Here is a 12544-nt window from a genome sequence, read left to right on the forward strand (position 1 = left end):
CGGAAGTGACGTTGCAAAGGGCGTGTAGCCGGAAATTGCGTCAACGCGTTTCGCCTTCCACTAGGCGTTCTCACAGACGTATACGTCTGTAATGCCTGCAAGGGGGTCCCATGTCTGTCAAGTTTTACTTTAGCCGCATGTGTTTGCTAAGTGTAAATGCATTTTTACAACAAATTACAAACAAACTTTTTAAGTAAGTTAACCATTAAGTGTTAAGCCTCGTACACACGATCAGATTATCAAACAATCTTTCGTCCCTTTTTTGGTGCATGCTAGTCTCATATTGAAAATGAAGAGGCTATGAAAATTCCCGTACAACAGAATACAACTTCAGAAGTGATGTCATGTGTTGAATTGTTTTGTATGTGTTCTTTCGTTTCTGAGCATGCGTAGTCTTGCTCTTATGATTTTGAAGAAAACTGTACTAATTAAACGAAAATCTGACGTTGTGTTGATGTACGATAAAAACTTTATAGACTGCACATCCAGTTTTTGTCGTCCGAAAATTCATAACCTGTTGTCGAAAGCACTGTATTAACAATCCGCAAATCGGCAGATCGTTCGTCGGACGAAATTTTACTTCCGATTTTTATATTATGTGTACGGGCCTTTAGGCTGCATTCATAGCCATCTTGCACTGTGGGTTGGGCACCCCCGATATAAGTATTTAACCACTTTACCGCTGAGTACCGTAGTACTACTGCGGCAAAGTGGCTCTTGTAGGTCTGACGACGTAGACCTACGTCGCCAGACTCCTCCCCCTGTAGGCGGCGCTCCCGCTGTTTTCATTCACAGCGGGAGTCGGGCCAGGGGAGGAGCAGCAGCGATCTCCGCTGCTCTGCCCCGATCGTCGGGGAATCCAGTTTGGAGATCCGCCCGCTTGTGTAAACAGAGCGAGCGGATCTCCTAAGTGACAGGGAGTGACAGATCGGAGTGTTCAGCATAGCTGAACATCCGATCTGTCCCTGGCTCACTCAGTCACCTCCCCCCCCACACGTTAGTAAGCACCAGGCATACATTAACCCCTCCCTCTCCAATAAAATTAACCCCTTCCCTGCCAGTGTCATTTTTACAGTAACAGTGCATATTTATAGCACTGATTACTGCAGTAATGTCACTGGTACCCCCAAAAGTGTCAAAAATGTCAGTCAAGGGTCCGATCTGTCCGCCGCAATGTCGCAGTCCCGCAAAAAAAATTGCAGATCGCCGCCATTACTCGTTAAAAAAAAAAAACACCAAAAATGACATAAATCTTTCCCTTAGTTAGTAAACGCAATAACTTTTGCGCAAACCAATCAAAATAAGCTTATTGTGATTTTTTTTTTTTACCAAACATATGTAGCAGAAAACAAATTGGCCAAAAATTTAAAAAAAAATTGTTTTTTAGATCTTTTTTGGGGGGAATTTCATATAAAAAAATGTTTAAAATATTGTTATTTTTTCAAAATAAACGCTCTTTTTTTGTTTATAGCGCAAAAAGTAAAAATCTCACAGGTGATCAAATACCACCAAAAGAAAGCTCTGTTTGTGGGAAAAAAAGGACCTAAATTTCGTTTTGGTACTGCGTCGCATGACCGCGCAATTGTCAGTTAAAGTCGCACAGCGCCGAATCGCAAAAAGTGGCCCAGACATAAGACAGCAAAATGCTCTAGTGGTAAAGTGGTTAAAAAAGATTTACTGCTCAGTAACACCCATTTCAAAATGACAATGCTGTGCTCCAAATTCTTCAGGAAATGGCTCACAAACCCATGTGAAAAGGTAAATATACAGTGGGTACGAAAAGTATTCAGACCCCCTTAAATTTTTCACTCTTTGTTATATTGCAGCCATTTGCTAAAATCATTTAAGTTCATTCTTCTTCCTCATGAATGTACACACAGCTCCCCATATTGACGGAAAAACACAGAATTGTTGACATTGTTGCAGATTTATTAAAAAAGAAAAACTGAAATATCACATGGTCCTAAGTATTCAGACCCTTTTCTGTGACACTCATATATTTAACTCAGGTGCTTTCCATTTCTTCTGATCATCCTTGAGATGGTTCTACACCTTCATTTGAGTCCAGCTGTGTTTGATTATACTGATTGGACTTGATTAGGAAAGCCACACACCTGTCTATATAAGACCTTCCAGATCACAATGCATGTCAGAGCAAATGAGAATCATGAGGTCAAAGGAACTGCCTGAAGAGCTCAGAGACAGAATTGTGGCAAGGCACAGATCTGGCCAAGGTTACAAAAAGATTTCTGCTGCACTTAAGGTTCCTAAGAGCACAGTGGCCTCCATAATCCTCAAATGGAAGAAGTTTGGGACGACCAGAACCCTTCCTAGAGCTGGCCGTCCGGCCAAACTGAGCTATCGGGGGAGAAGAGCCTTGGTGAGAGAGGTAAAGAAGAACCCAAAGATCACTGTGGCTGAGCTCCAGAGATGCAGTCAGGAGATGGGAGAAAGTTGTAGAAAGTCAACCATCACTGCAGCCCTCCACCAGTCGGGGCTTTATGGCATAGTGGCCCGACGGAAGCCTCTCCTCAGTGTAAGACACATGAAAGCCCGCATGGAGATTGCTAAAAAACACCTGAAGGACTCCAAGATGGTGAGAAATAAGATTCTCTGGTCTGATGAGACCAAAATAGAACTTTTTTGGCCTTAATTCTAAGCGGTATGTGTGGAGAAAACCAGGCACTGCTCATCACCTGTCCAATACAGTCCCAACAGTGAAGCATGGTGGTGGCAGCATCATGCTGTGGGGGTGTTTTTCAGCTGCAGGGACAGGACGACTGGTTGCAATAGAGGGAAAGATGAATGCGGCCAAGTACAGGGATATCCTGGACAAAAACCTTCTCCAGAGTGCTCTGGACCTCAGACTGGGCCGAAGGTTTACCTTCCAACAAGACAACCCTAAGCACACAGCTAAAATAACGAAGGAGTGGTTTCACAACAACTCCGTGACTGTTCTTGAATGGCCCAGCCAGAGCCCTGACTTAAACCCAATTGAGCATCTCTGGAGAGACCTAAAAATGGCTGTCCACCAACGTTTACCATCCAACCTGACAGAACTGGAGAGGATCTGCAAGGAGGAATGGCAGAGGATCCCCAAATCCAGGTGTGAAAGACTTGTTGCATCTTTCCCAAAAAGACTCCTGGCTGTATTAGATCAAAAGGGGGCTTCTACTAAATACTGAGCAAAGGGTCTGAATACTTAGGACCATGTGATATTTCAGTTTTTTCTTTTTTAATAAATCTGCAACAATGTCAACAATTCTGTGTTTTTCTGTCAGTATGGGGTGCTATGTGTACATTCATGAGGAAGAAGAATGAACCTAAATGATTTTAGCAAATGGCTGCAATATAACAAAGAGTGAAAAATTTAAGGGGGTCTGAATACTTTTCGTACCCACTGTAAAGGCATAATCCAGTTGAAATGGTGGGGGAAGGGGGCATAAATTTATTACACCAGGTTCCACAAAATAATTAATCCACCTCTGTAGCTTCTGGAACATGTGTGCAGTGTCTCTGATATTACCTGTATAAGTATAATGCCAAACCCTGGTTCCAGTGAACATGAGATCCGAGATTTGATACATGGAAAAATAATCCTAGCTTCTGTTGAAAAATGTCAGTAAATACATCGGTCTGTATTTTCTTACAAATTTCTGACACCTGTACAGTACATATTTCCATATGGTGATTAAAACTCAACTGCAGACAAATTAATTTTGAATAGAGTGGGAAGGATTTGAATCATATGCCATCCTTCTATTGCCAATTGTGTCCGTATTTAGGAATCTAGGGAGGAAATCTCCCCAATGAGGACACGGGCAAAACATTTTTAGTAGATGGGTTAGAATGGTTAGATGCTCTGGCAATATTTTCAATGCAGTCCATGCCTTACTGTTTCGTTGACTGCCTCAAACCCAATTTCTTGTAAGGGTGTAGCAGGGACAGAAAGTGAGAGAAAATTTCCCAAACAGGGTTTCACAGACAGAAATAAAAACCTACAATGTTATTATGAGTATAACTTGAGGCTATCCTACGTGCCAACAACCCATATTGTTAATAGCCAAAACATATTCCTTTCCCCTTTTTGGGACTGATCACAATAGGATTGCACTGATTGGTTTGCCTTCTCCAAGCAGTAGGTGGGAAGCCCTAATGGACAAAAAGAAACAGTTGTTACTGATCACGGATGCTTTATTTGATAAAATAATTATTTATCCAGTGCATTTTAGAACATTAAAATATCCATTTATTTGGTTTTAGTTTTCGACAATTCGTTTCTACAGATTTATTTACGGTAATTTAGCATTCATTCTTTATTTCTTATCTCCATATTTTCCCTATCTGACTATGTCCCTTTTCCTGATGCCAGCCAACTTTCTTATTCTAGATGCTCCCTTCCCTTTAGTTAGCCATATATGTTAAGATTTCCCTCGTTGAGCCCCGTGGGCTAAATTAGAGTAATTACTTTTTATCAGCACAGTTGGACAAATCTCCTCTGCTGGCTATTGTATTCAGACAGCCAACACCTGCATGCATTTGACTGGATGCAGGTGCTGTTTGGCTGAGGAATTTCCACCAGGTTCCCTTAACAAATGTCAATTGAAAATCGACTTTTGTCAAGCTGGGTTGTGCCGACAGGGCCACCCATGGAAAGAATTTTTGCCTTAATTTGATCTGCATATGACCATCTTTAGTCTCCTATTGCATCCCATTTCCCAATTGGTGAAAAGATGTTAGAAAGTTTTTTTACCACAAACATCTAAAAGAAGCATGTGGTTGACTATCAGAGTGACAGATGAAGTGAGAAAATCAAGAGTATGACCTCAAACGGCCTTGACATGACCGCAGATCTATTGATAGGAACGTCCTGTTCTACAGGCCACCAAACCCTCTGGAATGAACCATTGTGGGGTATTTAATTCAGGCCAATGGTAAGATGTTATCTACCAGTATGTTTTAAATTGTGGGAGGGAACCTTAAAGTCCCCAACATAAAGGGGTATACAATGTACGGATAACAGCAGACACACAGACACACACACACACACACACACATATCATGTGTTGAACTGGATGGACTGATGTCTTTTTTCAACCTCACAAACTATGTAAGTGAGTAGGAACAAAAAAACAAACTGTTTGCAGATGGCATCCTGATGGTAATCTATTCTAGTACACCATAGCAGCAAGATAGGAGTGCTAACCATTTAGCCACCGTACTGTGCATTCTATCTTTAGAAAACGTATTCATGCACATGAAAGAAATAAGCTTCTGATATCAATAGCACCGTTTCCTATACAGTAGACTTTATAGTTTTATCAAAGATTTTATAGCCCCTGTTTTTTCTGCTGCTTATCACACATATTTTTTTGTGACCTGTCCAGGAAAAATGTGATATATTATGATAAAAGTAGTTCATGAGTAAATGTTAGCTCCCCTTTAAAAATATGTTTACTTTAAATCGAATTGACACAAATTACTTTGCATTTCAGTTGCAAGGGAATGACTAATTACTGCCATATGTATACTTTGATCTCAGACACAGTCTGAAATATGTCCTTGTCTTTATTGTAACTGTATCTTAGGAGACTGTCAGATAACACCTTCCTGTTTGGCTTTTATCAGAGGTAATAGGGTCCAAATTAGGACTTTCATTATCTGGATGATCCCAGGAGCTGTGGCAGTTTTACAGAATGTGAATCCAATTTGCCTTCTGTTTGGATATCACAGAAATTTCAAAAGCTGCTGTTTTTACTGACTAATTGGTTTTGCTGCACATGTTAAAAACTTGCTATGAGGGACTGCCTGGTATCTTAGTTGCTAACATGGCCGCCTTTCTGCACTATTGTGTATCAGTCAGTACCAATAAGTAACACCATCTGCTGAGCTTTTGCACATTACCTTTAGGCACCTCGGCTCCCTTCCCACCGACAAAAATCTACTTCTTGGTTTATTTGGTATCCTCTCACCTTCAGTCTAGTATGTGTAATTGCAGTTAGCACAGTAGATTGTAAATTGGAAGTATTGATGCTTGGGTAGTTTTTATACATTGCAAGTAGCGCTTAGTTTGGGGTTTACTTTTAGACCTTTTATTTTACCAGCTTCAGCATGTGAAAGAGCAATATGTAGAACAAACTTTTAAAAAGTATTTGCAAGTTTTAGTCAAGATTTAAGCAGCTTTGATAAAGACTTTAAAGCCTAAGTTTAAAATAAATGAAAAATCAGCACAAGGAATATTACTTACCTTCAATATGATTTGTCCCTATTGCTGTTGTGTCCTGGTTTAGTAAAAAATGTTCCCCCTCCAACCTCGCTGCCGTAATGTTTTGGTGCAGAGACAGCTGTGACAGACATTCATCAAGAGAGCCCAACTAGGCCCACCTTTTCCACTCAGCTTCGCTATTCATAGAAACCAGTACTACAGCTTCTATAAATGGAGAATGGATGGATGATGGATGAATAAGGGCTCTTTCACACAGGCGGACCATTCAGATCCGCCCGTACATTTTTTTGGTGGATCTGAACGGTCCCCCCATGCATCCCTATGGGGCATCGGATGTCAGCGGAGACATCTCCGCTGACATCCGATTTGATCCGTCAAATCTGGACGGATGGAAACCCTATTTTCCATCCGTGCAGCGGATTGGATGGGAACTGACCGACGGTCCGTTCCCATCTGATTCCCCCATAGAGATGCATGGGGAACTGACAGCTGTATCTCCGAACACAGCACGGAGACACAGCTGTCATCCTCCTGCTGGGAAAAACAGACTCAGTCCGACGGAGTGTGTGAAAGGGGCCTAAAAGTTCTGCCGCCTACATTCATAGATCTTTTTTCATTCACAGAAGCTGTATTACTGGCTTGAATAGCACCTATTGTTTCTACCGCCTATAAGCACAAACGTATATGGCTGTTAATTATAATTCAGGCGCTTGGTTACAAAGATGTTAAAGGGGTATTTCTTTAGAGCATGTTAATTGTAAAGGCAATTCATTTAAGTTGGATGAAGACATTCTTTCTAAGTGGAAGCTATCTGAATCCCCCTACCCTACAGCGTTGGAGATCCATGATCAATGCAATACTACCATTTTAAAAACTCACCTACCTGGGATGAAACTGTCCCAAAAAGTTTGTGACAATCTAGGCAGCAGGGGTTTGGGGCCAGAGATCTGAAGTTGTAAATGAGGGCAATTTGGTATATCACTGCTACTACTGCCTTGTAGCCATTGCACTGTGTTCGATTTACTGGGTTTCAAAAGGGAAACTGGGATTTTATACTCTACCCCTTGCCCTATTCTCCCCCCCCTCCCCCCTATCCACCTATACTTCTCTTCCTTCTCCCTCTTGGATCAGTATCTAGTCCTTTCCTCGGTTTCAGGGATAAATCAGGCCCACATTTTTGCCTGAATTCGGACCTGAAACAGAGCCATAGATGCACAGGACCCTTGTGCAATGCACTCCGCGGCCGCCTTGGAAATGTGTGCATCGGAGAGCCAGTCAGTCTCCTGTCATGCGAATTGGATGCAGGGAAACCTGCATCCAATTCGCATCAGTGTGAACCAAGCCTGAGAGGACTGTCAGAAACTGCAGACCTAATAGAGGAAATTAGATAGTGTGGATATGCTACATTTTTGGCTGGGGTATGCTGCAGAAGATAATACGAAACTGGAAACATGTTACATGGTGCTGGTAGAGATGAATGCTATTACCCTTATCAATGCTCCCACTACAGACTGCTAAGGTCCGAGGGCTGCACATCATTCACCGAAGGGCTGCAGGTTGGGCGCCAGGGATATAAATGAAGATGGCTTGATGACTTTTTTACAGGGACGCAGTGTTTTCTGGCAGTATTAGCAATTTGTAGAGCAGCTTTATAGCTGAAAATACCCTTTAACGGTTACCCTCTATGATGTAATGCATTTTACAAGACTGTATGTTATGAATGGTTGTTAAAAAAGAAAAGAGAAAAAAATGTACTAAAACTGTATAACTCTCAAATAGTTTTTGTTTTAGGGGGGCCATAGATGGAGTATATTTCGACCAATGTGTGGTCACTGCAGTTGAAAAGAAGTAGATTTACCGATTGACATCTGTTTAACCACCCTGTCAGATAAAAGCTGATCGCTCAGTGGCTGCAGCACTGATCTGTGTATTCTGACACACGGTTGTAGCAAAGCGGGGAGGATTCCTCCATCAACCTCAGATATGTGGATGTGGGAATCAGTTCAGTTTTTTTCCTTCAGCCCACTGGCTGAACAAAAAAAAAAAAAAAAAAAACACCCATGTATGGCCAGCTTTATAGTGGTTTTCAGTACATTGATGTTTAAGTAAATATTGAGTTAAGTTTATCTAGTCTGAATATAGTAATTTAAGTAGTCTTGTGTCTTTAAGCTAAAGAGATTCCTCTGTGTGACCTGTTGTTTTATCATTTTAGCCCAGTTGCTATAGCTGCTCTCGGAATTCTAGTACTTCTCTCTTTGCTGGTTGTGTTATATTACTTTGCACAAGGAAACCCTCCCCAGGATCCTCTATTTTATGGTAAGTGGAAGATTACTGCTATAAAATCCAGTAGCAATTACTCTAAGTTCTGTACAAACTTGTTCCCAACTGCATTTCCTGTCTAATTGTTTTTAATCATCAACCGATTCCCTCTCCTCCTGATTTGCACTGTCGTTGCCGGTCTCTCTCAGCTATTCGCGTTCTCTACCGTCAATCATTTTGTTCTCAAGCAATATATGAAGGAACAAGTCCCTGGCTCCCTTTAGACATGCATGCTCCCTGGGTGGTGCAGACTTTAGTGTCCAGCAGGGAGGAGCATGAATGCTCTGAAGGGATGCCAGGAATTTGTTTTTTTTCATACAATGCTCTTGAAATAAGATCTGAGGCAGGTTGCTGTGAAGTTTTTAGGAACCTGCCTGCCCCTCCCAGCAAAGTTGGTGGTTGGTATTTCTTGAAAACAAAATTTGTTTGTTTTTTCAAATTTTATTTGATTGCTGTAAAGGGGGGAGCAAAGGAAGATAATAAATGCATACACGACACTTTAGCTTTAACTTGTCAGATTTTTCTACATTCTAGTTTGTCACAGTTTTATTGGTTGATTTCATTTTTGCATTTATGGTAAATGCTTGGGTGCGTAAAATAAGGCTGATGGCTTTACCTTTACACATATTACTATATTAATTGATCCTGAATGGAGTATAATGCCGATGAATAACTGATACATCAATGATTTTCCAGTAATTATCTGGCCTTACATGTTTCATACAATGTAAAACCCAGCTTTGAGCATACGGCATGAAGCAGCATGTATGCCATAGTGCTCCCTCTCTGAAGCATGTGCATACACTACCTTTCCTTTGCCACCCTGCTGTTTTTTTCTGCCACCATGATCAAAGAAAAGACCTGCTAATTTTGGGTATGCAGGAGCATCTAACTCACTCCCTTTCCTCTGTGACAGTTCTGGAGCTTTTTGATTGACCCAGCGCTGTCACATAGAGGCAGGGAGACAGTCCTTAGCCCTGTGTAAGCTCTGACTAGATTGACTTGGCACTTACACAAGTATTCTTTGTTCACTTTTGCCTGCCAAAGGAGCTGTACTAGGGTACTAAAAGGGTGGGGACACTAAAGCAAGGCCATTGCTTTACCCTGCATGAAGGGAATAAGCATTTTTTATGAAAATGATGAGCAAGGTTTGTTAAAGTGGAATTTCAGACTATTCCAAACTAAATTAAAGTTGAAGTAAACTCCCATCTCTGACTTGTAGCTATAATAAGGTTTACCTATAGGTACTGTAAAAATCTCCTAAACATGCATAGTTTAGGAGATATTTACTGTATATGCAGCCAACGACCTCACCGGCGCATATGCTCTGAAGGAGTGGCCACCGGGGCTGTTCCTTCAGAGCCTTGTGCTGTAAACTGCGGCTCTCCTGCACATGCATAGAAGTGACGTCATTGTGGCTCCCACTAGTCATACAGACGGAAGTCTGTGGACCTGGAAGGAGGACAGGTGACAATGGAAGCAGCCTCCAGCAGTGACAGCGCATGGCTGGAAGGCTTTGTTTTCAGGTAAGCTTCACATAATGTGCTAGTATGCTATGCATACTAGCACATTATGACTTTACCTTGCAGGTCAGGAAAACAAATCGCCTATCGGTTTACTACCGATTTTAAATAATGCTTAAATCTGCTCCCCCCCCCCCCCCTTCTAAATCATATTCTAACTACCCTGTGAAAGAAAGATGCTTATACTTACCTATTCTTAGAGCACTCCGGCCCAGTCATGGGATCTCCCAAGAAACTGACATCAGGGGAAAGGAGAGATCACTGACATGCCTATACAATGGGGCTTCCAATGTCGGCTGTCCCTCCTCTACCTTGAAGCTACCACTGGGAACTGATCATGTGACTGGGCTGGGGCACCCTGAGGTAAGTATAAGCATCTTCCTTTCACAAGGAAGTTGGCATAGGTATTAGGAGGGAGATGGGAGCAGGTTTAACCGTAGTTAGGAATAGCATGAAATTCCACTTTAGCACTTTGTATTTGGGTAATTATTTTAAATTGCATTTTGTTGCCAGAAAAATGCTTTCAAATCCTTAAAATGTATATATTTTCTGTTACAAAAGTTTTATTGTATAGCAAACATAGTGTACACAGTGATTCCATATGAATGAATACAGCGAAAATGGAACATATGAACAAGAAGCTTGAGGAAAGACAAATAAGGAAATATAGCAATACACAATCTTCATTGGGTGGGTGCGCAATTATAGAGAGAACCATCAATGTGGAGATGGAGAGTCTCCCATACTCGGACAACATAAATGAGCACAATACTTTCTATGGATTTGACAAATTAAAAAAAAAAAAAAAAAAAAAAAAAAACAGAAATAAGTTCCATTGAGAGAACACAGTAGTTAGGCATATTCATTCGATGAAGAACACAAAGGCGTGTCAGCACAGGTGGGTCACAAGGAAGAAGAAAGGGAAAGCGAAAAGAAAGGGCAGAAAAGGGAGGAAGGGGAAAGGGTAGGTCCTGCTGGGCGAGCGCCAGGGGATCATCTAAATTGAGAGAAGTGTAGCGTGGAACCTGGACGATGTCCATGGGTGCCACACTTTAAGAACTTTATCATGAGAGTATGTAGCTATAGCAGTCAGTTTTTCGTTCGTAAAAATGTCATTGATATGGTTTTTGACTGCTTTGAAACTGAGCAGCAGGGTATTCCAAGCCTTCGCAATAGTCAATTTTGTAGCAGTAAACAGATGCTGGGCCAGTTGGCGCTGTTGACGGGGGACAGTTTAATTATTGGCTTACATAAAAGGGCTTCATAGTGGTCTCTTTTTAGGTTAGTATGAAAAATAGTGCGAAGCAGGGTGTAAACCCTAATCCATAGTCTGCATACCTTTTGGACATGTCCACCAAATGTGAGCCATACTTCCTTCCTGGGAGCATCCCTGGAAGCATAAGGGAGAGTATGTTGTTATAAACCTGGCCAACCTAGCTGGAGTGTAATACCATCTATAGAACACCTTATATGCATTCTCCAAAATCGGTAGATTTCAAGAGCATTTCGAGAGAGCAGCTGTCATATGTTGCCATTCTTCCCCATCCAACTGCCTCCCCAAGTCCTTTTTCCATTGTGAATGATAAGTTAGAAGCAGAGGTTTAGCAAGGGAGATGATAGAGGCATAAAGAAGCGCTATGAGCCCTGGCGAATGAGGTCTTGCCCTGCAAAGGCTCTCAAAGGGTGTTAAGGTGTAGGGTAAAGGCTTGGATTTGATAAGTTGTTGGAGAAAATGTCGGAGTTGGAGATATCTGTAGTGCTCACGTAGAGGGATATCATAGGAGGATCTAAGAGATTCAAAGGGGAGTATTTTAGTAGGGGTAAATAGCGAGTGAATATCCACAAAACCATGATCAGTCCACCAAGAAAATTGTTGAGGATTTGCAAATCCAGGCTGAAACATAGGGCAGGGTATATATAAGACGTAGCAGTGGCAGCAAATGTATATATTTTCTGAAAGCACAGGCCTTGTATAACAAAAAAAAATGGTAGCAGTGGCAATTTTTTATGTCACACTTTATTTGCGCAAATATTTATCAAATGCATATTTTCAGGAAAAAATACAGTAAATTGAATTTTAGTACATTCAAATGCAATAAAAAGTCAATTTTTAGCAAAATATAAAATAAAGAGTTGCGACGAGTACATAGATACCAATCATCTCATGCACATAATATGCCGAAAAACGACTAACCCAAAATTGTCCACAAGGTACACTTTGAAAGCTTTTACAGGTTATCAGTTTAATGTGAACCATGAATAATGGCCCTAAAATTATTGCTTTTACTCTGACGTTAACAGTGATACCTCACATTTGTGGCTCAATTACGATTTACATACACGTGCACACCCAATATTTCTTTCTTTTCATTTTTATTACAAGGGGGCTAACAAACCAAACTCTTTATGGATTAATGTCACCTTTGCCTTCAGCTGCAGCTAATGAAACACAGATTGTGCTTATCTGCTTACCTTC

The 12544-nt window shown here is 41.2% G+C and overlaps 1 protein-coding gene across 1 annotated transcript in view; it reads left to right on the top strand.

Annotated features, from left to right (window-relative positions):
- The window catches only part of TM6SF2 (transmembrane 6 superfamily member 2), a 92404-nt gene that overhangs the window by 19220 nt on the left and 60640 nt on the right, over window positions 1-12544 (top strand). Inside the window, exon 2 of the mRNA XM_082268200.1 lies at window positions 8439-8542. Coding sequence (XP_082124326.1) covers window positions 8439-8542 — 104 coding nt within the window. The remainder of the gene's footprint in view (window positions 1-8438; window positions 8543-12544) is intronic.

The sequence above is a fragment of the Pelophylax lessonae genome (genome assembly GCF_965119305.1).
Source record: "Pelophylax lessonae genome assembly, chromosome: 1".
NCBI classification, from domain to species: domain Eukaryota; kingdom Metazoa; phylum Chordata; class Amphibia; order Anura; family Ranidae; genus Pelophylax; species Pelophylax lessonae.